Source organism: Lagopus leucura, unplaced genomic scaffold, assembly GCF_019238085.1.
Source record: "Lagopus leucura isolate 7727_CA_CO unplaced genomic scaffold, USGS_WTPT01 Super-Scaffold_1, whole genome shotgun sequence".
NCBI lineage: Eukaryota > Metazoa > Chordata > Aves > Galliformes > Phasianidae > Lagopus > Lagopus leucura.
This window is the reverse complement of record NW_024962250.1, coordinates 13,664,878-13,691,561: the sequence shown is the minus strand read 5'-3', so window position 1 is coordinate 13,691,561 and position 26,684 is coordinate 13,664,878. Positions and strand designations below refer to the sequence as shown.

The 26,684-nt window shown below is 41.5% G+C and overlaps 2 protein-coding genes and 1 long non-coding RNA gene across 4 annotated transcripts in view; 2 read left to right on the top strand and 1 right to left on the bottom strand.

Moving 5' to 3' along the window:
* LOC122176462 (neuroendocrine protein 7B2) overlaps window positions 1-2,323 on the top strand; it is a 39,179-nt gene extending 36,856 nt beyond the window's left edge. Inside the window, exon 6 of the mRNA XM_042865009.1 lies at window positions 2,134-2,323. Within this exon, the coding sequence (XP_042720943.1) occupies window positions 2,134-2,229 (96 nt within the window). The 3' untranslated portion in view covers window positions 2,230-2,323. The remainder of the gene's footprint in view (window positions 1-2,133) is intronic.
* Window positions 774-15,677, bottom strand: LOC122176486. Its single transcript, XR_006177750.1, has 4 exons — window positions 15,495-15,677; window positions 10,120-10,276; window positions 1,722-1,791; window positions 774-1,579 (listed from the first exon to the last, which is right to left on the bottom strand). It is a non-coding gene; the product is annotated as an uncharacterized LOC122176486 (long non-coding RNA).
* Window positions 15,678-16,516: 839 nt separating this feature from the next.
* Window positions 16,517-26,461, top strand: GREM1 (gremlin 1, DAN family BMP antagonist). 2 transcript variants are annotated; one of them, XM_042864768.1, is made up of 2 exons: window positions 16,517-16,915; window positions 22,861-26,461. In XM_042864768.1, the coding sequence occupies exon 2, from the start codon at window positions 22,862-22,864 to the stop codon at window positions 23,414-23,416; it is 555 nt and encodes a 184-aa protein (XP_042720702.1). In that variant the 5' UTR covers window positions 16,517-16,915; window position 22,861; the 3' UTR covers window positions 23,417-26,461. The 2 variants fall into 2 exon arrangements, with proteins under 2 accessions (XP_042720702.1, XP_042720709.1); XM_042864775.1 differs by lacking the exon at window positions 16,517-16,915 and adding an exon at window positions 17,098-17,324.
* The last annotated feature ends 223 nt before the right edge of the window (window positions 26,462-26,684 follow it).

The window sequence follows — 26,684 nt, the reverse complement described above, 5'->3', positions numbered from 1 at the left end:
TGTCCACAGAGAGTGAAGGTGTTGTATCTATACAGTGCTGTGCAGGGGGGCAAAGGGGTTATACAAAACTACATATTCTGAGTTTATATACATATACTTACGTGGATACATATAAATATACATCTCCCCACACATATACACACCTATGTTTCTTGTATATAGTAAGTACATGTTTGCTATTTGCTACTGTGTCAATTATTTGCACTTTGCAGAGTAAATGAGGCAGCCCCCAGTGACTTCTAATTTAATCAGCGACTCTCCCTTTGCTGAAAGTGGGCTCAAGCACACTCCCATCCATAAGCTGGGGTCCTCAATGGCTGACAGTTCTGTAACAACAGAGTTACATTGGTGTGGGCTTGGAGCTATGCACAAAGGTACTCACGACCTCCGCTGCTTTGAGTTCAGTACAGCTGTATGGAATTAAAAAAAATTTATCCATATCAACCAGAATTTATGCATTATATTTTGTGTTCTCTTTTGTCTGCTGGGGATTCATTTTTTTAATGTATTCTCATTCTCTTCTACTTTATTTCAAAAAGTAGCTAGCGAGTACCAGTCCAAAAAAAGACCAATTAATCTTCCTAAGAATCTTCAAATAATTCCTAGAAGTTTATGCAACAGCTGAATTTCACTAAATTAACATTAAACAGAACTTCTTTTAACAAACACAAACAAATTATTTACATGTGTCTTATTTTTAACAATTTAGAGCATTAAATTAGTGTTAGTTTTATGTTCAAAGATTTTTCCACATTCATTTCTGGTTCTTACCATTTTTCTGTTTTCACTTGTAGCAAGCAGAGCATTCAGAAACAATACAACAAAGCAAAAGGGCTGCTCTGTGCTCTGAACAACCATTAATGATCTCTTCCCCAAATACAGACAAATCCAAGGGCTTAGGCACAAATAGAGACAAATTACAAAACTTTTCCCACTCTGACAGATAATTAATTGAAAATAAATATTTAGTGCATTTATTAGGACTATATATATATGTATGTACACATATATACATTTGCCTTATTATGAACTCACAGGTTTTAGTAAAAGAAGCATCTCAGGAAAAGTAGTTTCTAAGCTGCAACAGCACAATGAAAATCAGGCGATACTGGAAAAACTGCATTCCTCCAAAGTTTATAGTTGGAGAGGCAAATAATTTTTATTGTCATCAAAAAGCAGCACTAAATTTTTTGTCTATATCTGTGAAGAAGAGAACATATATTTGAATCTTGTTTACACAGATACAGTGGGTATAAATAATACTTAAGTTTATTTTCGAGTTCTGCAAAATGGCTTGATACTTGAGAATACAAGTTAGCACATTTCATTTCATTGGCATAGACAAAATTAAAGCAGAGGCTTTCTACATGACCGTGATGTCCAAACAGTATGAGACAAGGTCTGTTCATCTTCAGTCTCACATTGGGCTGCTTACATGGCGCAAAGTGAAGGCAGACCCGTGCCAGGGATCTTCTTTCCAGCATTCCCTCCTTCTGGCAGTGGTATGAGGCCATTTTCTACGCCAAGACCCTCACTTGGCTCTGCTTCTGGGCCAGCATTTCTTTTTCCTTTTTTATCTCTGCATCAAGAAAGGAAGCAAATACGGGTTTCCCAGTGAGGAGATGGGCTGAAGAAGAGACATCAGTCAAAGCTGCTGTGGTAACTATATTTTCTCCCAGCTTGAGGTCCACCAGGGAACAATGATTTAAGCTGAAGCGTACCTGTATGCTCCCATTGAGTTTTGTCCTACCTTGAGGGCAAGGAGAGTAGACCTGCTATCCTTTTCCAGACCTAGGAAAGGAGGAAAAGAGCACAAGGACAGTGTTAGCTCAGCCTGTTTGATACTCAGGGCAGGCCTCTTCCACTTGCCTGCACCATGATGTAGCAACAGTTATTCTTACACAGTGGATTCTCATATATATACATATACAGTAAATTTTCATGTACACAGAGAAGTACTAGGAAAAAAAAAAAAGCAAAGACTGACGGTAGATTTTCTTTGTGGGAGCAATTTCTTTTTCTGGTCTGTAAGTATTTGACAGATAAGAAATATATTCATACATCCACTATTCCTCATTACCTTTTCTGCATTTCCCTGCTTCTAATAAGTATAAATAATTTAATTTTTTTCAGAGTGTGAACCCATATCTGCAAGGACAGCGATTGGACAACGTTGTAGCAAAGAAGTCTGTTCCACATTTTTCAGATGAAGACAAGGATCCTGAATAAGTACAATAAAAATGAATGATGAAAACTCATGCCATCCTCCACTAGATCGTAATATTGCTTATATATATAATAATCTATTAAAATCCTTGTGAATGGCAGCATGTTTATTATTTATATAATTGCAGATGAAAAACAGCTGTATTTATAACAGTATGTTCTCCTAGATAACAAAAATACGGTTCTGTTTTTTGTTAAGCTATGGTAAAAGGACATTTCTGTTATTTTTATTTTAGTCATGGAGAAAACTTTTAAAATGTTCGTCATTTTAATAGCTAATGTGAGGTAAATGGTCTTAATGAGAAACTTGTAAATAGGAAGATGTTAAAAAAAAAAAAAAAAAAAAAAGCCCTGTCTGACTTTAGCATTTAATCTTAAATGTTACTATGTTTGACACATGAAAATTATAGTTTTATGTTTTGTTCACAAATATTGTTACTTAGCAAAGACAAAGTATTTATCTTAACCAGAGAATTTTGGCTTTCGGTCTATTTTAATAAACATTTAAGCAATCTACAAGGTTTGCAAAGTGACGTTTTCCAAAATATTTCATAGGCTCATCCGTCTCAGTTATTTCTGTGCAAGTTTAAGAATTAAAGAGCTGCTTTTTGCATCCATCCACTCGAATACTTTTGTTAGTTTTAATCATTCCTTGTCCCCAAACCTCTTGCACATATTCCTTCTTTATCAAGGAGAATTAATCTCCCCCTCTGCTCTTTTGCCTTAGCAGCAGCATTTGTGCTTTATGAAGTGCTTAAATTAACGACCCCAGGATGCGATAAGTGAAGACAGAGGCCGTTATCTGTGTTAAGAAGGATGCATCAGCATCCTTTGAATGCAGACCCAGGATGTGAAGGTCATTGCAGCTGATGGTCTGAAAAACTGTGGTAGTCCATAACACTGGTAGCTACAGCTGCTTTGGAAGTCACTATAGGAAACTGATACTGCTCTTCTGCTAGGAGAAGCAGAAGAACTTTATATGGCAGCAAACTGAGGTCTGGCTTTCTTGAACATAAGAATATAAAATCAAATACGATTTTTTCTTATTTTCAGGATGCATCTGAAAACATACAGGCCAAACAAGCTATATACATGTGGCACTGGAACAGCATTAGCTTACAGCTTTGAACTTCAAATCTATGAAAAAAAAATTGTATAGCTTCTTTTCCTGTCCTACAAAGAGACATAGTAAAATAACAGTGATCTTTTAGATAAAACAGATAAGACTAACGGAAACCAAAGGTCCTAGCTACATATGATTTAACAACGTCACAAATATGACTGCACAGCACTTGCTTTTTCTGTCCTACCAGTAAGTAACTCATAATAACTGATGCATGCAGGGAGTCATTCCTCAAGTTATTTACGGGTGGATTGCAAAACTCAGCACTATTCGAGGCTGAACTATAATATCTTTCATCTTATTTTCACTTAAAAAAAAAAAAAAGGAAGGGAAAGCTAAGAGTGGGCTTTATAACTGCACATGGCATGAAACTGAGTAGTTTCTAGGAAATGCTGAGCTCCTTCAGCTTTCAGTGCCTCAAAGCAGGGCAAGAGCAGGCCAGTTGCTTGTGGGGTAGGACATATCTTCTATGCTTATTTCTATCCACACTCCCATTCAATGTTCACTCAGGTATTGGGAGCTACGGAAAAGCAAAGATTGCCTCCAGAACAGAAAGGACTATATAATGGCATGAACCTGAGATCTGATCACCAGAGATCATGGTACCACAGTGGCCACAAGAAGCCCAGATTGTCATCCACATCTTCTGACCCCAGCCAGCCCTGCTACTGCTACAAAGGATTTTGGTTGGTCAGTGGCTCCACTGCTCTAATTCCAGCATTTCCTCAGCTGCACAACTCTTACCTACTTTTAAAGACACTTAAGTTACACCGTGTCCTTGTTATCTACAGTAAAAGCCATTTTAATTACAAAAAAGAAAAAAACATGATTTTTTTTTTTTTTTTATATTTTTTTAAAGCTTTTAGTATGGACCAGTGCAAAACAAAAGGATAACTATATGGTAAATATATGGCAAAAAAAAAAAAAAAAAAAAAGGGAGGGGCAAAGAGTAATTTATTCTTAATAGTATCAGAAGTGCTCCAATTGACTTCTGTAAGTCAGCTCACAGCACTTGCTGGCACTGCACATCACCAGTGCTGAGGAGCTGCCCTTCCACCTATGTGCACACAGAAGGAAAAGGAAAGTTACACACTTACAAATATTTTTGAGATATTTTTGTCTCAAAAACAAGCAAAACAAAAACAAAACATCAGCAACAAAACAGAAAAAAAAACCACCTATCTTTATGTTGCACAATACAATGATGTGTTTTACAGGAACCATCCACAAGAAGAAATCAAATGCAGAGCCATACCAGCCACAGTCTGAGTCCATCAGGCAGCTTTAGTATTCATTCACATAGGCTCAGTAGCACTTCTGTGAAATACTGATAAAGTACAGCTATTGCACCATAATGGAATACATCAACCTCATTTTGGTTCCATATTGGAGCCACCTTTCTTAACTGGGATAAGTAGTTCTGTATTCATTAAAAAAAAAAAAAAAAGTCAAAAAAAATGTTCTGTCGAATGCTTTCAACAGCAGTCCCAATATTTTTATGTAGTTTTACACAAAGAATCACAGTGCTTGTCTTTTGGGATCAGGGAACAAAGATGGCAATTATCTCCTCTATAAGAGCTTATGACACCAAAAATCATTCAAAGAGGCAAAAAAAGTTGGTCATCTCTCACAGATGTAATCATCCCTGTGTACACTCATTGTGTACATGAATTAAGTGGCTTGAACATACCTATAGTCATTTAGAATTTTCATTATTTAGGAAACAAAAAAATTAAGATCTTTTTTAATAAAACAAGTGTTTTAAGTACCTATCACACATTGCAGACAATTTGCTGAAGGAATCTATGCAAAATAACAGGATTCTGTTGGCATGTCTGCATTCAGCTAACAAAACCATGCTGTCTGTCTGCATCGTACACAGGATCATTAAGTAAAGTCAATCTGAATCTTATCCTATTGAAATACGGTAAACAAATTTAATCTGCAAAACTGATGAAGACATTGGCAGAAAGATAAACACCACCAAGCCAATTAAGCTTATGGATTTGCTGTGGATAAAGCAACATTCAAGCATCTTATTATTCCAAATGTCAGAAGCATGGGAAGAAGAATTTAAAAGAAAAAAAAAAAAAAAAAAAAAAAAAAAAAGGAGAGTTGAGCTGAGGCTCTCAAACCAGATCTGTAGCTGGTAGCAGCATGAAAGAGTTGAGAAGGCTTTGTTTTCATTTTCATTCTGTACAAAACCCAAAACCAAATGTTTCAAGCATATAAATTTGTTCAAAAAAGCCTGCAGCAACACCAACACAAAACAAAGTTGTATGCTTCTGGCCTTTTGGCTTGTAAGCTTGTTAAACCAAGTCTTACCTCTTTTGTAATGCTTTCCTGTGAATTAATTTTCAAGCAGATACTTCTTTCTTACATGCCAGTCTGGAATGTAAGAATTGTGAAGATACAGAGTTCAAAGATGGTGACTTCTCAGCCAACTTCACAGACTTAGATTTGTGGAAGGAGAAAAGGAAAGTGGGCAGATGCTACAACCATCTTCTACACAGAAATGTAAACTGTATAAAGGCAGTTTCACATGACTCACAGATAGATGAATGGGCTTGCTGCTTTATTAGCAGCAGTTTTATTTGGATTCATGCAAGCACCTTCAGTAATCTTAAAAGATGTTCAGGAATCATTTCAAACCATGAGACTTCTTTTTAAATAATTAACACGTCCCTTAAAAGGTCTTGCCTGCTCACAGTGCCTAGAGCCAAAGGCATACTACAACCATGAGCAAAAATGGCAAGTTCTCTTAAAGTGCTCAGTTGCTGGCAGTGATGCACTTACTTAGATGCAAATGAACTAAAAACTAAACAGAAATTATAAGAAAAGGGTGTAATTGCCATCATGAAGGGCCCAATGAACAACAAATGGTATTAAAGCATTTTATCCTAAACCAAGCTGCCTGAATATGAGATAACGAAAGAGTTAAAGGACCGGTTCTCAAGTACATACATGGTTGAGGTCTAGCACACTCAAGCCTTCTGCTGTTTGGTGAAGAAGGGGGTTGAATTCCAGTTCATGATCCTAATTCACCACAAGAAGTATGTAGTATCTACTCACGTTTTTGTTTTGTTTTTTTAAAATGATGCTAACTGCTTTGCTGTGATTCTATGAATCCTGTGAATAGCTGCTGGCCATGTGCGTAACACATGGGAGCACAATAAATCTTAAACGATGCGAATATCATGGCAGCAACATTACCAATTGGGACTGAGACAGCTTAAAAAAAAGTGTCACTAACATCTATGTTTATGAGAGAAGTTTGGAATTGAGAATAGCTTCAAAAGTTAAAGACCTACTAGACCTGAACCATCTTTTCTCTTTCCCCTAATTCTTGTCATCAAAAGACATGAATACAGCTCTCCTTATGACACACAGGTGTATTTTACATGTAATTGTGTTTCTTCAACCTACTTTGCTCTCCAAGAACAACAGTAGTGAAAGTCAGTGGCGATGTTTCATTGTAAATGGAGCAAGGCAGAGGAGAATGCACAAATTCTCCTTCTTTCCTTAACTGGCATCATCCATTTACACACCATTTCAAATGCATAAACACTGACTGCTTTCATTCCAGATCTTTGTCCCAACCTAATAACCACATGACAATGTAAGTTTTGAGAGCCACCAAAGTTCTCCCTTACAGATAGGTTAGGGGGCTTCTTTTAGATCTGAGCATCTTATTATTTAAGAGTTGCTCACAGGAAGGGCATACAGTTTCAATGCTGAAATAAAGTCAGTCTTAACTTACTTTAATTAAATCTTCATTCTGAGAAGCAAAAAAACAACAAACAAACACAACACCACCACAAAACAACCAAACCAACCTAACATACGCAGTTCTTCAGTGCACTGCCTACATCCTAGTGTCTAAAAACCATCTAAAAGTGCCTGAAGTTCAAGTGGGATAAACCTCATAGGTAAGTGTGGTCCAGAGTCACACTGTTGTAGGCAGAACATCTTTGCATACTTAGGAATAAAAGAAATTGCCACACTGTGGCATTTTGTATTTCCAAATGAACAAAACATACCCATAAAAGAAAAAAAGACAGGTCATCCAGAGAAAGGCTAATAATTCATTATTGGTTAATTTTGATTTTGTAATTAATTTATTTTAAGAACACTGCAACCACAAACAAAGCTGATTGCAAAATGTTCAGGGGCTCCAGTGGACAGCATGATGGCTGTGAGACTTATGATCCTCAGAGCTGTGTTATTGCAATTGAACTAACAAGATCATCCTTACTGCTGCATAAAATACTTATCAAATAAGAAGAGACATAACTGATTTCAGCAAGTTCTTAAAAAGTCATAATTCTGACAGACAAACATTGCTGTCAGTTTACACACAGTCCACAGCTATTGTTTAAATTCCCAAACAACTCTCTGACCCAGCTGCCCCAGGGCTACTTGCATATGCAGGTACTGTGCATGGAGTTAAAAACACAGAAAAGTTAGCCCAGCCTCTGATTCCTTCTAGCTTCTCCACGCTATTCTCCATTTTTGCTGCAGCCTTTTTGAAGACTTGTCTTCAGGGGTTCTCACAAGAACAAGTTATCCAACATGCAAGCTATGTGCGCACATTTCTTTCAATTTAAAATATGCAAATTATTTCCCGCTCTGATAGTTGAGGTGATTTTCTAGTTTGTGTCTAACAGCACTGACTGTGTATGTATTGACATGCTGTGCTTTTATGTTCCCAGCATCAACCCGTAAGCCATCAAAATGACAAGATTTACCCACAAACATGAAGATAACACCTTCATAGATAGTCCCTAAAACACTGATTGCTCCACAAAAACCCATTGCGTCTACACTGTTGTACATCTGCAACAGATGGTAGAACAGAAGTGAAGAGGTTGAGGGTCAGATCCACTTAAACCTTAAGTATCCACACTGCAGCTGGTGTGGAACACAAATACCAGAGAACATGATCTTCAGATCCTGCCTCCCTTTCCCATTCCTTAGGCAGCTTAAGTCTATGTATACCTACGCTTTCTTGTCAATAAAGTACCTCAGGCATCTAAATGCTGTCAAGAACTCTGTGTGGCACCTCTCACCTCAGTCTAAGGTGAATGTGTAGCATTTGGACTGTGGGGCAGCACTCCAGAAGTGAGGTCTTTGGGTTTCTGTAAGAATGCTATGTTCAGCAAGACTAGGGAATTACTAAGAGTCTACTTACCCGACTGCATTCTTCATGCTAGTAACTTAAAATTGTTAGCACATTCTGCATTTAGGACTCTACTTCCTTTAGGGAGAAATACTAAAGCGTTTTTCAAAGCTCTCACAAAAGATGATGATGGTATATGCAAATAAAGTGTGATCTAGATGCCAAATAAAGCAAACAACTTGATTTGACATATCAAAACATAAGTATTTGGTTTTCCAAAATACTTCTCTGAACCAGAAACAAAGAAGTTACATTTGGCTACAATGACTTTATCTAGGAAGCAAGTTTCGTTACACTCAATCCCAGCAGTCACTTCCTCTCAGAGCTCAACAAGTTGTCCTATCTCTTTCCATTGTATTATAGAAGTGCTTTATGACTCCAGAAAAATCCAGGTGATGGCACAGACTTATCTCAATAAACTACAGCAAGGAGAAAGAGATACCTCTCTGGTACATTTTTTATATCACAACAGCTGTCTCAATGAAAAAAATCTCAGCCTACAGGAAAAACATTGACAAAACAAGTCATAAGCTCTAAATCTAAGACTTCATTCTATTAAAAAGCAAGATTTCTTCTTTGCCTCACACCAGAGTAAGACGTCACATTCATTTCTTGTTTGCTTGGGTTAGCAACAGGGACCTATATTTTTAGAAGTGCATCTGATAGCTCTTGATGACGCCGGTTGCAAGGATTCCTTCCTCTAAATGCTTTCATATATTTTTCAAAAGGAAAAATGTATTTTTTTTTACTGTGAATTTATATGCTCATTTTGAAACCATGACAAGAAATAATAATACCTCCTTCACAAAGAGTCTCATTCCATCTGGTTCAAGACCAAAAAGCCCTGCCACAGTGTGATCTGAAGTGTAATTGATTTGGTCACTTGCAATTTAACTTCTTCGCTTACGTCTTTAGTGCATTAAGATTTCCTGTTTACATTTCCAGACTTTTTAAAAGTGCATCCAAATGCTCCAAGTGTTTGGTGTCTGATTAATTGCGAACACCTAGAAGAAAGCTCCTGAACTATTCAGAGCCTCTCCTAACACCAAGTGATTTTACTCATTTCCAGGCACACTGCTAAATGTAAAAAGAAATAGAACTTAAACTGCAAATGAAAGCAGCTGATGAATTTATAGATAGTGCAGTTAGTTACAGAACATAGGATGACAGCTCTTCCATGACTTTGAACAGCTCCAGAAAAAGGGGAAGAATGAGGTCTGGTGTAGCTATATTTGGGGAATAAAGTAAAAGAACTTGAAAAATGCTAATTAGAATTCAAGATACTGTAAGAAAGGGAAAGATCAATGAATAAATATCCAACTGCCCTTAGCCAAACAGGCTGAACAGGATACTTCTGACAAGGAAACAGAAGAAGCAAAACAGAGCCGTTGGAAATATCAGGACAAGAGATTTGGCCCTACATTTGCCTGTGTAGTTTCCCAGAACTGATTTCTTTGGCAATTTTTGAAAGAGTAAATTTTTGGTAACCATACAGACAAAAAATATAGACTTTTTGTGCATTTTGTTATTACTGCATTGTACTGTTATTTCTTCAGCTTGCAAAGTTTAAAGTTCTAATATACACACTTACAGAAAAAGGCATAATACATCACTTCGGGTCCTTTCAGAAGGCTCGCCTGACTCAAACCCCTGGGATTTTCGCATGCTCTTCACTTCATACTGTCTGAATAGATCACTGAAAACAAAGGCAGGCATCTGGCAGGCCCCTAGAGGACTGGGGTCTCAATCTGTTAAAAAAAAAAAAAAAAAAGAATTAAAAAAAAAAATGAAAGTGTGTACACAAGTCCACCTTACTCAGCAAAGCACTTAAATGTGTGTTTGCATATATACGTATAGTTGAAATGCTGTTCAAATCAACACAGCTTGCTGGGTTGCTGCCTTATCTTCAGCAGTTCTTTTAGATAACCACAAGCAGTTAAAACACTTCTTTGTCTGCCTGTAGATTTTTTTTGTCCACAGCAATGAAAACTTGGCTTATTCTCTGGAAATAGCTTTTTTTTGTGTGTGTGTGTGTGGAGAACTGCAGAAATTAGAAGGCCTTCTTCCCCATTTAAAGCTTTTAGAAATTTAGAAATAGATGCATTCAGGCACGGAAACACCAAAGGTAAAAAGAAATTACAAATTGTCTTTCCATATTGATGTGAACCCCTGGCTTCTCTTACTATAATTAACTGCTTATTTCATTGTGAGCTTGGTACTGAACTAGCCTTAATGATTTACACCAAAACAATTCTGGCTCCTTGAAAAACTCTTCTCCCTATCACAGGGGAAATGGAGGCATGAGAAAATTGCTGTGAGTGAAGGGAGTGGGAGGGTGCTTATGCCTCTTATGTGTCATTGTCTTGACACGGAGACCATCCAAACACAATATGGCAGTGAGGACAGGCTCTGTTTCCTACTACCTCTTCCCTAGGAACATGTTACCATTCACTCAGAGAAGAGTATGAACACAATGGTTTCACAGAGCTCTGTCCTTCCCGTAACACAGCAGTTGTGTTTGTCTCACTGCATTTCAAATATAAAGGGCAGAAGTTGCACACGGGCTGAATAAGTTGTTGTCGCAGCCCAAAGGGAGCTGACATTCCTTCATTCCTGCAAAGCCACTTCTTTATCCGGCATTCTGTTTTTACCTAGGTATTGCCAGGAAAAACAAAAACAGATAAGATGTGAATTTTAAGAAGCAGGCAATGGGAAAGCAGACAGTCCAAATTAAAAGCCTTATGAACTCGCATACATCACGAAACATTTCTCCTGCATTTGTTACTCCTTTTTCTTTCGCAACAGGCAGCAAGTGGCAGAGCCAGGAGAAGCCGAGGTTTCAGCTTCCACTTCCACTTCACCTAAGTGCATGGCCAGCATTACACTCTGAGGTGCTGCACCAGAGTGCTGCACAGAGGTCCCAAACTATTATACAGAGCTCTCATTCTGATCTCTGCAGAATGGTTGCACCCCAGGTACAGGTGCAAAGCACTGCTCAGCACCACAGCAGGGTGCCACTGCCCTGCCAGAACTGCCCGTGGCACATCTATACATGTTCTGAAAGCACATGCAACCTGAGATACTGTCACCAACATATGGGATGCAGCACCGCGTGGGAAGGAATCAGTTCATTTTGCAGAATAACTGGAAACTCTATTTCATAGCTGTCATGTCATGGAGTGAATAATATGTAAGCAAACAAAACCCCAGGCTCTTTCGATGCCTCCTTCCTAATACCCAGCTTTAACAGCTTTAAACTATAAGGGCTTCTGAGCTCCAGAGTGCTGAGTGGAGTCACCTACTGGCATGCTGCTCCAAAACCATCCAGAAAGCAGAGCCCATCAGCAGACACCTCCCCCAGATCTTGCAGGCAGTCCTGCCATGAAGGATGTGTAAAGCAAATGCAGAAGGGAAGAAGAATCTTTCAGAGTTATTTTATGGCTTTCATTTTCTTGGCAGATTTTTCTCTAGCCTTCAAATACCAAGGATATATTTAAAAAAAAAAAAAATTAAAAACTGTGGAAACAGAAATAAAAGGTAAGTCTGACCAATTACATTTCTTCATTCGGTATGAAAGTTTATACTTGTTCAACAGTCAAACTTCATCTTAATAAAATAAGCTTTTCTAAATCACTTTTGAAAAATAGTCACATATGGGATGCATTACATACATAGGTGTTCTGAGGCCAGAAAACATATTTTTATTCTATGTCTGCAGCACATAGTGCTGTGGAATTCTGGTGAGTGACCATGGCTCCTAGTGCAGAGAACATTACAAGCACACAACCTGACTGTACACATATTATATTTGAAACAAGAAAGCTTTTCAGGCATACCAGGACACCATTCTTTTCAGAGCTGAAGAAGATTTTAAAGTGCTTAAAGTGAGCGATTTTATCTCGAAGCAATTTATACTTTGGATTTCCTATGTCCTATTTCTGAGCACTTGCAAACGAAATGCAGGTATATGTCTAGATGAAGTGATATTTTGAAAAAAAAACAAAAAGCAATAGCAAAGTCAAAATAATTCATTAAAAAAATATAACTGATGAACACCAACAAACATTTCCCCTTGCTTTATTTTTCGTCATTCTGTTGATGAAAATCTATACACTAAAATAATGATGTTCTGTCAGTCTAAATGGGAAGCATAATCCAGAGACTGATTATCCAGTAGGCTCTATGAAAAATTTATCATAATTCACACTGACCTCATCTTTTCATATATTATTTTATACTGTTTGACACAAAGTAAAATTTTGAGATAAAGTTCTCTAAGCTATACCTCTATGAAGGTTTTTTTTTTTTTTTTTTTTTTTTAAAAAAAAAAAACATAGTAATCCCTACCAGAACAAACAGTAAAATGTCTGAAAGAGAACCACTGGACTGGTACATTAATAAAGTGCTCTGAAAGCACAGGAAATCTTCCCTTACTTTATGTCATTTATTACTCTTTGCCTACTTAAATAAAATGTTTGAAATAAAAAGCGAAAACCCTTTTCCATGCTGACTGGAACTGATGGTAACAGAAAAATCAGAATCATTAAGGCTGGAAAAGACCACTAAGTTTATCTAGTCCAGCCATCAGCCCATCATCACCATGCACACTAAACCACATCCCTCAGTGCCATATCTCCATGTTTCCTCACCAGTGCGAATAAGAGAGACCATCACCTCCCTTTTCCTGCTGACTACATTAGTTTTGAGACAACCCAGGATGCCACTGGCCTTCCTGGCTACCTGGGCACCTTGTTGGCTCATGTTCAGCTGGTTGTCAAATAACACCCCCAGATTCTCTTGCTTACACATTGCCTTCCTTACATCACTCTGGGCAGAATACTCAATATGCACCTGCAGACAGCCTTGCTTTCGCATGGATCACCCTTGAGGTGCTGCTCATCTCACCCCTCTTGGAAGTCAGTAACCAGATGTGTTCACTACCCAAAGGATACAGTACCCATAAAACAAAGACACCTTTCATCTCTGTGAGCATGCCCTGCAAGCCAGGCTCCTCTACAGATCACACACCCTCCAGCGTAGCTGGGAACATACATGCCCAGCTTCCAAACGCCAGAGCTGATGGCAAGTTCAAAGGGGAAAGTTATGGTGGTATTGGAAGCTTAGATTAGATATTAGGAAGAAGTTTTTCACTCAGAGGTGGTAAAGCACTGGCACAGGTTGCCCAGAGAAGCTGTGAATGCTCCATCCCTGAAGACATTCAAGGCAAGGTTGGATGGGTTCCTGGGCAGCCTGAGCTGGTGGGTGGCAAACCAGCCCACAACAGGGATTGGGACTAAGTAACCTTTATGGACCCTTCCAACCCAAGTCATTCTATGGTTCTATCATTCTATGAGACTGAGAATAAGGGAGTGAAACACTTAGCAAAAGATTTGCACAAGCACCTCTCTAATTCTAAAGAGCAAAAAGCGTAGGTGGACATCACTACCTTCATATTAGCAGAACATGAAGGGATATGGATGCATACATTCCTATTTTCTGCTTCAAAAGCAGATTGGCTTGGAATTACTGTTCTTGAATGTTACTGCCAGAGAAGACATTTCTCATGCTGCTGCTAAATAAAAAATATAGAAAACATCAGTGAGTTTGTCATCAGTAGCTAAGTTTCATGCACACTTTTAGCTCTTCCTCTTAACTGAGTGCCATACATATGGCCCTGCACATCACACTCCATTCCCTGCAGCAGGGTTGTCCAGAGCCCAGGTGAGGTGCTCATTCTCCTGCCTTCCCTGACCTGGAGGGATGTGCCCAACTGTGTTGGGATTTGGGGTGCACTAGGGCCAGCTCCTCCACTGACAGAACTCATGAAATCTCCCTGAAGTTATTATAAGTGATTACGATGCACTCAAGAGGAGGATCTGGCCCCAGTCAGGCCCTGGCTCCTCTGCAAAGGCTTTTAATGAGACGCCAACTGCTCTGGCAGGGAGGAGGCACTGAGTAGAGCTCAGAGGCAGTGGTAGCAGACAGGAGCTCAGCCCAATAACATTCTTCTATGCAAGAATTAAGTACAGCACTTCTTTTAAGCTTAAAACAATTGTTACTGTTCTACTAAAACAAAGAACAACTCACACGCTAAATACCAGCAAGAAATGGGAAAGGAAATGAAACAAACAAAACAAACCAACAAAAAAAAGCCATCAGCGAGCAGGAAGCTGGATCCAGACAGGCTGGCAGTACGTGCTGCCATAACACCATGGCATTGCTTCTCTTCAGCCCCAAACTCTGCCACAGAAAACTTACGTAGCCACACAGGACTCCCCTATACTAACCACTCAGTGCAGAACGGCTACAGCTGACAGCACTGCTGGGCCTCAGCACAATGCCAGGCACACCCACTACCTTGAAGAGAACCTTATCTCTGCTCAGGGTCTGACAGCAAAGTTCCATTCAGACTGGGAGCACTGTTCTACAGAACCCTGCAGCAGAAGGGATACAAATTTCTAAGCTAGAGATGATCTGGATACCTCTTGCTAAAAACACAGTGAACAAAAAAAAAAAAAAGCTTCTCCCTACCTCAACCACAAAGAAATAAACATAGGCATAAGTGATTCTTCCTTTCTGCCACCTGTTTTGTACCTCTACCTTCATTCACCTGATGGAAGCAGGTATGGCTACAGCCATTTGCCTTCATGGTCCACCAGCAGCAGCCCCAGTGTGGCTCTAGGGCCCAGCCTAGCCCTAAGGTTATTCAGAGACACAGAACATGGGGGATCAAGGCCCCCTGCCCCTCACAGCAGTACCACCAATATGCTTCACAAAGGAGAAGCACATAAAGGCTGCGAGCACACTGAGAGGTGGGAATCGTGACTCTCTCTCCGGATTCAGAAAGAAGGACCCCAGCTAATTAAAAACATCCATGAAGTCTAATAGCGCTTTTTTGGAGCAAAATAACAAAAAATCCTAAAAATTCCCTAGGCCTCTCTTTCCATCCATCTAGATGTCACTTACTATGATTCTCTGCCAGTAGTCCTTTCCCTCTTCATTGTATTTGAACTGCAGTGCCCCCGCACACCAGCACATTTTTGCTCTCATGCTGCCATCAACCATGGCACGGCTGCATCCTCTACAGCACTTCTATACACTGTTGATCAAGGAACAGAGAAATTCTTTCTTACCAGGCTATCACCAAATACATGCATATGCAAAATAAAGGGTAATAATTTGCCAGCACACTGAGAACTCACCTTTATAGCTGGCACTAAATGCAGCCCTAATAAGGAGCCAGCTGGTGCTAAGAGCTCTGAACAATCAGCACCTGGCATACTGCCTGGGCTTGGCATCCTTAAAGCAGCAGATCCTTTTAGTTTAATTTCAATACGTCCTCCCCATCTGCAAAAGTGGGGATGATACAAATCTGTTTGCTAGAGCTGCACCTCTCTTCAGCCCTGAGGTGAGGCCACCGAGATGCCTCGTCGTTCAGGTTCACGTCAGAAAACAGGGACACAACAGCAGACGGCTGCAGCAAGACCTGCAGTGAGATGCCAGTGGGCAAGGGGAGCCGTAGCTGGGCGGCAGTGGGCAGCAGGACCTCTAGCCGGGAGGAGCTCCCGGCCCCGACAGGAGAGCAACTCCAGGATGACAACCTCGCGGGATGTCCGAGGTGCCTACTGCTCTCCGAGAGACCAGCAGGAGGGGAAAACGCCCACCCGAGGTGTCCTGCCTGTTGTAGGCAGTTGGAAAAAAGAAAAAAAGAAAAAAAGAAAAAAAAAAAGGCTTTCAGTGATAGAAGAGCTACGAATGCAGCTTTCCCTCCACCTTTTTTCTTTTGTTTGTTTATTTGCCACACTTTTAGAAGCAAACCTCACACCTCAGCGGGTGGCAGTGGGGCCAGGAAGGCCGCTGCCTCCCTCCTGCCGGAGCCGGCCGCGTGCGGGCTCTGCCCTGCGGGACCGCGGCCCTGGGCAGCGGGAATGGGAAGGGAGCAGGCGGGGCCGGGGGAGCTCTTCTTAAATGTCATACTTTAACGAGGATGGAAAATGTGATTTTTCTGTACGTTCCAGATAAAATTCCTTGGGGTGGTGACCTTTAGCAGCGATTCTCTTAAGAGAGGAAAGTAGTCGAGTGTTTATCTGCACGCCCGAGAGCTTTCCCTAGTGGAAGTTTATGGAAGTGTTAAAGGGGGCGGAGGCGCTTGTCCAATGATCTGGAGGGGCTTGGAGCGGAGACCTCAGCTGGGAGACATTTAAATGGGAGACAGCTCGGCGCTGCTGCAATTTGTAGGCAGGATCCCAGCCTCGCCCTCTATGGACTGCTGGGTGGCTGCGGGCTCCCACGCCTCCCGCTCCGCCGAGTGACCCGCAGCATTCAGCCCCACTGCGTCCCGCCGAGGAGCCGCCGCCAAGCCGGGCTCCCGAGGAGCCACCACGCAGGTGAGCCGGCCGCTGCTGAGCCGGGCCGGGCCGGGCCGAGCTGTGCATTCGCAGCGGGTGCACAGATTGGTCCCGCTTGGCCAGTCTGTGCGGGAGGCAAAACTGTAATGCCTTTCTCCTACCTCCGGGGTGCGGGCAAGAGGAGGAGTCGTTCGTCAGTGCATGGCTGTGCTCTTGGGCGTGCGGAGGTGCCACCGGCTCGCCTGTCAGAGCCATAGGGCTGTCACTAGCTTTTCCGCCGGGGATCGGGGCGCTGTGACATCTCTCTCCCCTGACAGGCGCGGGGATTGCAAAAGCTTCTCATCTCCGCCTACAGCATCACTCCCAACAAATTGGATGCGGCGCCCACCCGACTCACGGCGAAATCCCGGCCCGGCCTCTGCGCGGAGCGGGTCGAGGGCAGATCCAGGTGCCGGCCTCGCCGTTGCCCGCCCTGGCCCGTTCCATCCCATCCCGTTCCTCCGAGCAACCCCGCTCCGCGTCCCCTCCCGGCCAGGTGGCGTGAGACGTCGGGGCCGCGCAGAGCAGGCGGAGGCCAAGTTGCGCGCTCGCGGGCGACTACGCGTGTCCTCGGGCGGGAGGAGCGGCGGTATGTCCGCCGTGCGCAGCGCCACTTTGCTTTCCGCCGGCTTTGCTTCGCCGCCCCGATAGCTCCGGCCGTCCTTCTGCCGCAGCGCTCCCCGTTACTGAGAGGCCTCGTCCTGGCGGAGCTGCCGGCCTCGACGTCGGGGCCGCCCTTGCCGAGCGGGACGTGAGCCCTGCCGGCGTGGACGGGGCGAACGAGCCACCCGGCCGTTTCGGTGCGACCTCTCGGGATCCGGGGACGAGGCTGCGCGGTGGCCGGCGCCCGCGGAGAGGTCTCTGCCGGTGCCGCCACCGTTCTGCGGGTCAGACGGCCTCCCTGATGCGACGGGAGCGCCGCGACGGCGGGCTGGCAAAGTGCGCGGCCCTGCATATCCCGCACCCTGCTCCTGGGGGCCGTTGCATCTCGTTAGCTGCCGGTGCGCTGCCCGTGGTTCCTCCCTGCGGCTGCGGAGAGGGGGAAGGCTCTGCAGGAGGCGGCAGGCGCCAGGTCCGCGCTGAAGTCTCCGCTCGGGACGGGGTACGGAGCTCCCTCGGGTCTCAGACAGCGCGCACGGCCGTGCCCTGTCTCTCCTCCTGAGGGTTCAGTCCTAAGCTGTGCTAAAGCTAAGCCTTTCTCCCGGTGAGGTTGTGTAGAAATGCGTGGCGTTTTCCGAGACGTTTCTTAGTGTCGTTGCACAGCACTGTTCCCAGGGCCCGGTGAGCAAAAGTTTCCGGAGGGACTGCACTCTCGTAGTGCGGCTGGCAGTTGCGGGGCCGCCCCGACGTGCGTTGGTAACTCCGTGCACACGCCGTGTGCTGCTGCTTGCGGCCCCTGCAGAGAGATACCTCTCTAGAGGAGGTTTCTCCTTTTTTTTTTTTTTGTTCCTCGTGGTGCTGCCCACACGAATTAAACGGCTCGAAAAAGGAAACTCTGTGACTCACGTGAAGGAAATGTAAATGTACCTAAACTCTACCAAAGAGCCATATTAGCTTTGCCATCTTGGTCTGAGGGGAAAAAAAAATTTAAAATGGGTCTATGGGAACTGCTGTTGTTTTGCCTTCTTGTATATTTAAAAATACAGATCTATAACTATGAAAACATTACATAAGACTATTTCTGTAATTCATATGTAATAAACCAGGCAGAAAATCATTCTGATCCACTGGGACATAACCACTTTGGTTTTCTCAATAGCCAGTGTTGTGTTTTGCCTCTTTGCTTGGCTGCTATTTGAAGCCCACCATGCACATTTATTTTTCTAGGTCTTCAGCAGATTATTTTTCATGCTTTCTGTCAAGCACATGAACCCGTGGCTCATCAGAATATTTTCCCAGTGAATATGGCTTGCAGATGAAATGCTGGGCCTGCAGAAAGCTGTGAGAATTTGCGCATTTCAGTGGAGCTGGGATTCCACCCAGCGCTTGTAAATGCGTCGCTGTGTGCACAGCATTTCAGGGGTTGCTTTGTGGCTCTGCCTGGGAACTCATAGGAAAGCGCTGTTTAAATACTGACTTTTGAAAGTTAAATTACAGTAGAAAATGTATAAGCTAAAAAATGACTGCTTAATGTATTGAGCAGTAAACCTGAAACAGTTTACACTCCTCTGTGAATGGTTGCAGGTATTAATCTGCAGGCATCCTCATCTGCCATCAAATGATTGGATCCTAGTTCCAGATAATCCCTGTGTGAGGGGATTTGAATGGTTGGGTCCAATTCTGCTCCCGTTTGAAGTTAGCAATAAAACTGCTGTTCGCTACAGGACTGAGTGCTTGCAGATGATGATGAGGAAGAAAACTCGGGAAATACGGAAAGATTTCTGAAGTATTTTGTTACTTATTTTAAATATTAATGATATCGGATCTCTCACTGGATCTGAATGAAGTAAGTGGGATGCAAATGAAGTGTTTTGTTTGTGGTCATCTGTTTATTCGAAGAATTCTCAGCTGAGTTCTCAGAAGGATTTCTGATCACACTGCTGCTTCTACAACAGCCCATATTAAGCACAGAAAGTTTTGCAGAAATTTAGCATTTATGTGCTTTTACAGCCTGATTCTTCACAGCTCTTACCAGGCTTCAGAGCTATGACACATTCAGAATTATGGCTATGACAAGGCAAAAAAAAAAAATAAAAAAAATCCCAAACCATCTACTTCTGCATGTTTTACCCAAAGACTTCCTTTGGGTAAAACCTTGGGCATGGTAACATGGATTGAGCTACTTGTGCTGTTTGTGGGTTGATTGTTTTTTTTTTTTTTTTTTTTTTTTTTTTTTAAGTAATAAAAAAGCTTTTGAGGAAGCTCAAACACTAAATTCACAAACACTAATTTGGGGATTGGAGATTGGATGAATCATTCTTGTTCCTAACATAAGCAGAGGTGTTGTCTTCTCTTATGAGCTCTGGGATCAGAGAGAGTGCAGATAGCAGGCTACTTTCATTACTGAGGCATAATACCTTATTTTCCTTTGTATTTTGCTTTGATTTTGGGGATCATGAAGTTAACACAGTCTCTTTGGAGGGTCTGTATTTCAATTGTATTTAGTCCTAAATAGTTGGATTATTTTTACTTTCAGATGTATATTTTGGAATATATAAAATTGAACCATAGCAAAGGGTGCTGCTGAGTTGCTAACTTTTACTTGAATCACAGTTTCTTCTTTGAGTATATAATATAGTTTCTCCCTTTACGGTTATAAACCAAGTGTCATGGTTATAAACCATGACACCAAGTCAGTGAAAAATTCTATTTCTTCCTGTTTTACAGTTATATTGGAACACATGCTTGTGTTTCCTTAGGGTGAAGCACATACTACTTAATGATGCATCAATCTGGGATACATATCTTAAAATAGTAGACATTACCATCAGATTTTCCCCAAATCACCATCCCCAAATCACTCGTTTTCACATGACTAGACCTTACATGACTATGCCATCAATTGCACATTTGTGGAAAAATGGTGGAACAGCGTGGAGATGATCTGTTATAGGAACAAAAGTAGTACGGGAATATGCGTAGTGGTGAAACAAGCACTCAGTTATGGGAAACTAAACAAACACCTGAAGTTTCCTGGCACTGCTTAGAAACTAGCAATTATTTTTGGTTGTGTGCAATGATTTTTTTCTTCTTCTAAGGTTCTGGCACCATGTTGAGTAAATAACATGCATACTGTCTAAATACAGTGTGGGTATACAGTCACCAGAGAAATAAGAATAGTTTTGGAAGGAGTCATTCTGGTCACTTGAGGAAATAAGTGGTATTTTATAACTGTATTTTAAAAAATATTATATTGGCGGAATGTGGAGACTGAAAAGAAACATGCTTAAATAACATTGAGGTGGTAAAAGAAATGGGAAAAAAACAGCAAATATGAAGTCCATGCTGACACTTGAAATTACACTGCATTAGTCTTCAGTTTGAATTCCCAACGTTTTTTGTTTTGTGTCAGAGCCTTAATGTTATTAAAATAGCATGTTCTGTGCAATATTGCGCTTAGATATTTAGAGCAGCCCTTCCTAACTGCCTGCTGGAGTCAGGAGAAGTGTAATGCTTACAGCTCTCTCTTGAAGTCTGAGGCTTCTTCCAAACATAAGAGATACTGCTACTAAGCCGAAATGAACAAAATGAATGGCTACTGGTAAATAAATCTAAATGAATAAAATGAATGCAGACATTTATCATGTGCGTCATAAGCTCCAGTATGTTAACAGTCTGTAGACAAACACATAAAACGTTAGCTCCACGAGCAAATCCCTGCATACAACAGGAACCTCCTGTGACACTTTTCCACTCCAACAATTCCTTTTCCAGTCTCTGGTGAGAAATACTTTCTGAACAGCATCAACCAAAACTTACTCTTTCTGTGTGACTGGAAAGACCTAGTAACTCTAACAGACGTCTTATGCAGCAGATGACACAATACCCTGAGCTTCCACTGAATCTCCAGGGGGCCCTTCCAGGGTTGGCACTTCACCATCTATATGCCTACCAAGGACACAGGCCTTAGTTTCACATACATTGGCTGGGCAGTAGGACAAGCAGGAGTTTTCAGTACAAACAGTGATTCATCTTTACTGATAAAATAGGTTAAATGAGGGATATGACCGCAGCACTTAAAGAGGTAGAGGACACTGACTTCCTCATTTTTATTCACAATTCTTCCCCTTTTTAATGCCTGAGCTTCCCGTTTCTGGTGGCCATCTTCCAAGCTCCCCACAGTGAAAGTCTCCTGAGATCCTCCCTCCCCAGTCTGTCTTGCTTGCTTTCACAAACAACACGAAGACTGTGGTATTTCAGGAAGAGAAAGGCAGGTCACTTTCTAGCTTTTGGGTCTTGAGTTGACCCAGCAGCCCAAAGAGCTTGGAAGCAATAGAGTTGGTGGAAGATACCCGGGTCGTAAAGACTAAGGAAGGTGTATGGGCTGGTAATTAGGTTTGAAACATGAATGCAGTTTTAAGGAACTTGATTATCTCTACTTTTTGCACTTCTTGAAGTTCATTATTTTTTTTTTTTTTTTTAATTTTACTTTTTTTTGTGCACAATCAACATGCTTTTATCATACTGTTATCTCATGGTTCTTAATGTCATATGAAATTCTACTGTCCTCATATGTCCTTTTGCTATCATGATGGATGTAATGAATAAAAGATGGAGATTTATGACTGCTTATGTGTAATATCTACCCAGCATTCAGAGTAATGTGAGAAGGTGTAATTTGAAATTACAGATGCATCTCTTTTAATCTGTATCTAAATATCAATTTATATTAGTTGCCTATCTTGTGCACTTGTTTCATTACATTCGGACTCAGTGGATCAGTTCAGAGGTGCAGCATGGCCGAGCTTGGAATGCTGTATTCAGATAACAGGTAGATACAGCCTGTACACTGTATTTTGGATGTGCATATGCAAGGAGTTGTACCGAGCTTCTGAGTCTGACAAAGGAAGATGTAGAATGGATGTCCTCTGGTACTGCTGATAACTATGTCATAAATCCTAGCAAGGCATAAAATCATTCCTTCCACTTGTGTAAACCAGGAGGATCACTCTTGGTGTCAATAAGCTATGGGAAGGGAATGAGAACTCTTTAGTAGGGTGCATGAAGAAAGGAGCTGGAAAAAGTTGCATGCAATACTAAGTGAAATTCTGTATAGACTTATTCTAGTGTCTGACTTTCAATCACAATATAGGAAAGCTTTTATCACTTGGTAATTTGGAAACTGCTTTCCAGCTGGTGAAAGCAAAGAGCTCATCTTTTATAAGTGTGCATTCATGCACGCACTCACGTTTCTTTTATGGAGCTGAAAATTTACTGCATACCTGATTCCTGTTGATATCTGAAATCCACAACTGTGCTTTATTTCCTCAACTTCCTCTCTATAGGATGGTCCGCACACTGTATGCCATCGGCGCTGTGTTTCTTCTGATGGGATTTCTGCTACCGACAGCAGAAGGCAGAAAGAGGAATCGTGGATCTCAAGGCGCTATCCCTCCTCCTGACAAGGATCAGCCCAATGATTCAGAGCAGATGCAGACACAGCAGCAGTCGGGCTCCAGGCATCGAGAAAGAGGAAAAGGCACCTCAATGCCTGCTGAGGAGGTGCTGGAGTCCAGCCAGGAGGCACTGCACATCACTGAGCGCAAATACCTAAAACGGGATTGGTGCAAAACTCAGCCCCTCAAACAAACTATCCATGAAGAGGGCTGCAACAGTCGCACCATTATCAACAGGTTCTGCTATGGCCAATGCAATTCATTCTACATCCCCAGGCATGTCCGCAAAGAGGAAGGCTCTTTCCAGTCTTGTTCATTCTGCAAGCCCAAGAAGTTTACCACCATGACTGTTACCCTCAACTGCCCCGAGCTTCAGCCCCCTAGGAAGAAGAAAAGAATCACCCGCGTGAAGGAGTGTCGGTGTATATCTATTGACTTGGACTAAGCCTAGAAGTGCGTTGTACTGATTGCACTCTGACTGTCCGCAATCATTGCCAGCGTGAGTGAGTGGCATGAACTAGCAAAGCTTTGAGGCTGGGCGAAACTGAAAGGAACCCAGTGAAATACCTGAAAAACAACAGCTAGCCAAACAAAAAGAACACAATGGATGTAAGGGAAGAACAGGCACATGTGTGTAAGAGAGAAAAAGGGTGTATACAAGCAAATATACGAATGGTCACTCTGAAGAAAAAAAAAAAAAAAAAAAAGGGTAGAAAATATTAACAATCTACTTACCCACAGTGATGAATTAGGTTTCCTAGCATATATTCACATTTTTGTCACTTACTGGAAAAGTGGAGCTGTGGCTTTTGCTAATGTTCACTTGCCATGCTATTTGCTTTTACTGTATTATGAGAAACATCAATGTGAGAGGACAATATATCTGAAAGCATGAGTCTATTAAATATGAAGTAGGAAAAACGCAGTTATTCCATAGCAAAAGCATCACTGATAATAGCAGCTTTATCAAGAGTTTGTAACATCCTTCTTCAGAAATATAACTGTAATACAAAGGCTGCTTTTGGAGAACAATGGGGAAGTGGGAGTGCTGAAAAGTCAGCATAGGTGGATGGAAAACAGAACCACAGCAAGTTAGAATGCAAAAGGCTAAAGTAAGTAGACAGGGGGAGCACAAAAGGGTATGGGAAAAGGAAAGATACTTAAATAGGAAGACACAGAGGAAGAGATATTGTCTTCTGTTTACGTTTTGCTTTAATTTATATACCTAGTCATATATTACATAAATTAAAGAGAAACTATATACGAGGCTATAAATATACTTTTGAATTCTAATGTCTCTCTACATCAATCAAACCCATTTCTGTGCCACTAGATCCATCTGTTGTCTTGTATTTCTGATAGAAGTTATTCCTCATATTACATATATATGTATATGCAGTATCTTTTATTCATTGGTATCTATACGTACATACAATGAGTCTACAGACTCCATTGTGCCTATCTGAACTCTTTCCTCTTTTTCACACACATACATAGGAACGTACATACCGCAGCACAAAAATCTTGCTAAGCAAGATCAAGTACAGAATGGCAGTAATTTAGTACATAAAGAGCAAAGAAAAAATTAAAACAAGCATCATGTGACTGCAAATGCAATAACCACACAAGAGACAAAAGACACGACATTCATGACTAGTAAACATTGCATTGTTATTGTTATTTTAGCTTTGCCACAGGCATGCAGTTTGTTGAAAAAGAGATGCAGAACTTTGCCAGCAATAATCCTCTTTTTATATCTTTTACCACAGACTTGCATTTAAGCAGGATTTGGACTAAGTAAAGAGAATTTCCTGAAAATTAAGGGCTAACTCATTCCCCTTCTCATTGAGGGGGAAAAAACGCATGAAAGGGGACACTACTTTCAGCAGCTCAATGAGTGTCACCTGGGAGATCAGCCTGTCTTCCCTCCTTCAGGATTAGGAGCACAAGCTGGATGCGGGGGGTAGCTTTTGGCAAGAGTGCGGGGAGTCTCATAGGAGAAGTCATTCCAGCAAGGTGGTCCCAAAGCCCTGGGGCTGGCTGGAGAGCTACAGCCTGTCCAGCTGCACCTCGAAGTGGTTGCTGAGACAGGCATAGGGCACTGGCTTGGCAGGACACCTTCTGTTCAGGCGCTGAAGGCCCTGTGGTGCTGCAGATCCTGCAGGCCTCCCTAGCTCCACCTACGTGCCAACAAAAAGACCCCATTTTGCACCTTCAAAAAGGCATGGTTCTAGGCTCAAGTTAAAAGTGTGGTGGGGCTTCAGTAGCCCAGGACACACTTTCCCCATCAGCAGCAAGACTTCTCTCCCCACAATCAGCGTAGCTGCACTTTCTCACACTAAAAGCCTCTCTCTCAGCCACAGGGTGATTATTTTGACAGGATTTCTGTCCATCAAGCTCTGAGAGAGACAATTCTGCTCTTAGTAACATGTCCAAAGGGTAAACCATACGGTGGCATGCCACAGATGCATAGGATGTGCACTCGTTACATTAAAAGCCACAGATGTAACTCAATGTCTCATGCAATTACTGGCAATATCCTGCATCTCTGCAATTCATATATTTTTCCTCTGAAATCCACTGCTATGAGATCTATGTTTATCAGATTAAGAGATCGCAGCTCATTGGTTCATATTCTTAAAATGCATTTCACTTGGTGCACTCTCACTCCGCAGGTATGACACATTTCTTCGTGGATTTTAAAATCCAATTTTAAAATCTGGCATTACTGGAGGTAGATTTCCACTGTGTGGAATGTGAATAGTTAGAAAGATATGGATATTTAATGTTATTATTAATACAAATCCTCTTTCACTGATAATAGGCAGGGGTTGTTCTCCTTTAAATTAATTTTTTGAGTTGGTTTGCAGGTAACAAGGCCAACCTCAGCCTTTGCTGAAAGTTTTATACTCTGTAGTGTTTCTGTTCAATAAATGGGCACACCTTAAGAATGAAATTATTTCTTCATTTGAAGTCGATAGCAAAACACCCGTTATCTTTAACAGCAGTGGGATTTCATCCTAGGCTGCTATGTCCCTAACGTGAAGCATGGCTTTAGACATTACCGACTTCAGTGTTCTGAAGGGCAACTGATAAAAGTGTTACAAATTCTAATGTTCCAAACAGCCTGTGCACAGCTCACAACGGAGCTCCCCTGGAGGCAGATCCCCCTATAACTATGTAAATTTTATACAAAGAACTTTTAAGAATTGCTAGTTATTGCCTGAGAGTAAGAAAGTTCTGCTAACTTACAATTATACCAGATATTTAATATCAACCACAATATGTATTTAAATGTCTGCTTTATTCTAAAAACAATGGACCATATAACCTAAGGCTGCAGTATTGTCATGCTCGGTCTCACAAAGCAAAACTTGGTTTAAAATGAAGTTTTAATTATTTTGTAACTGAATGGAATTGGAATTTTTCTTCCCAGCATTTTGTACGTCATTTTAACTACTAGTAACAAATAAATAAAATATCTTCTCCAGTCCATGTCTATTGTTGTTTTTATTTTTTTTTTTATTTCTTCCTTAAGTTTCCAGCTCTTTCTGGATCTGTTGTACTTTACTCTGACTTCTGTGGCTTCTCTTAATTATAAAAGGGCTTAGATTCTGACAATGAGGCACAGAGACGGGCAATGGCACCATCATTCAACATAACTACTTCAAAAAGTCTTTAAATGAGATCTGTCACTTCCCCCTTACCCTTGC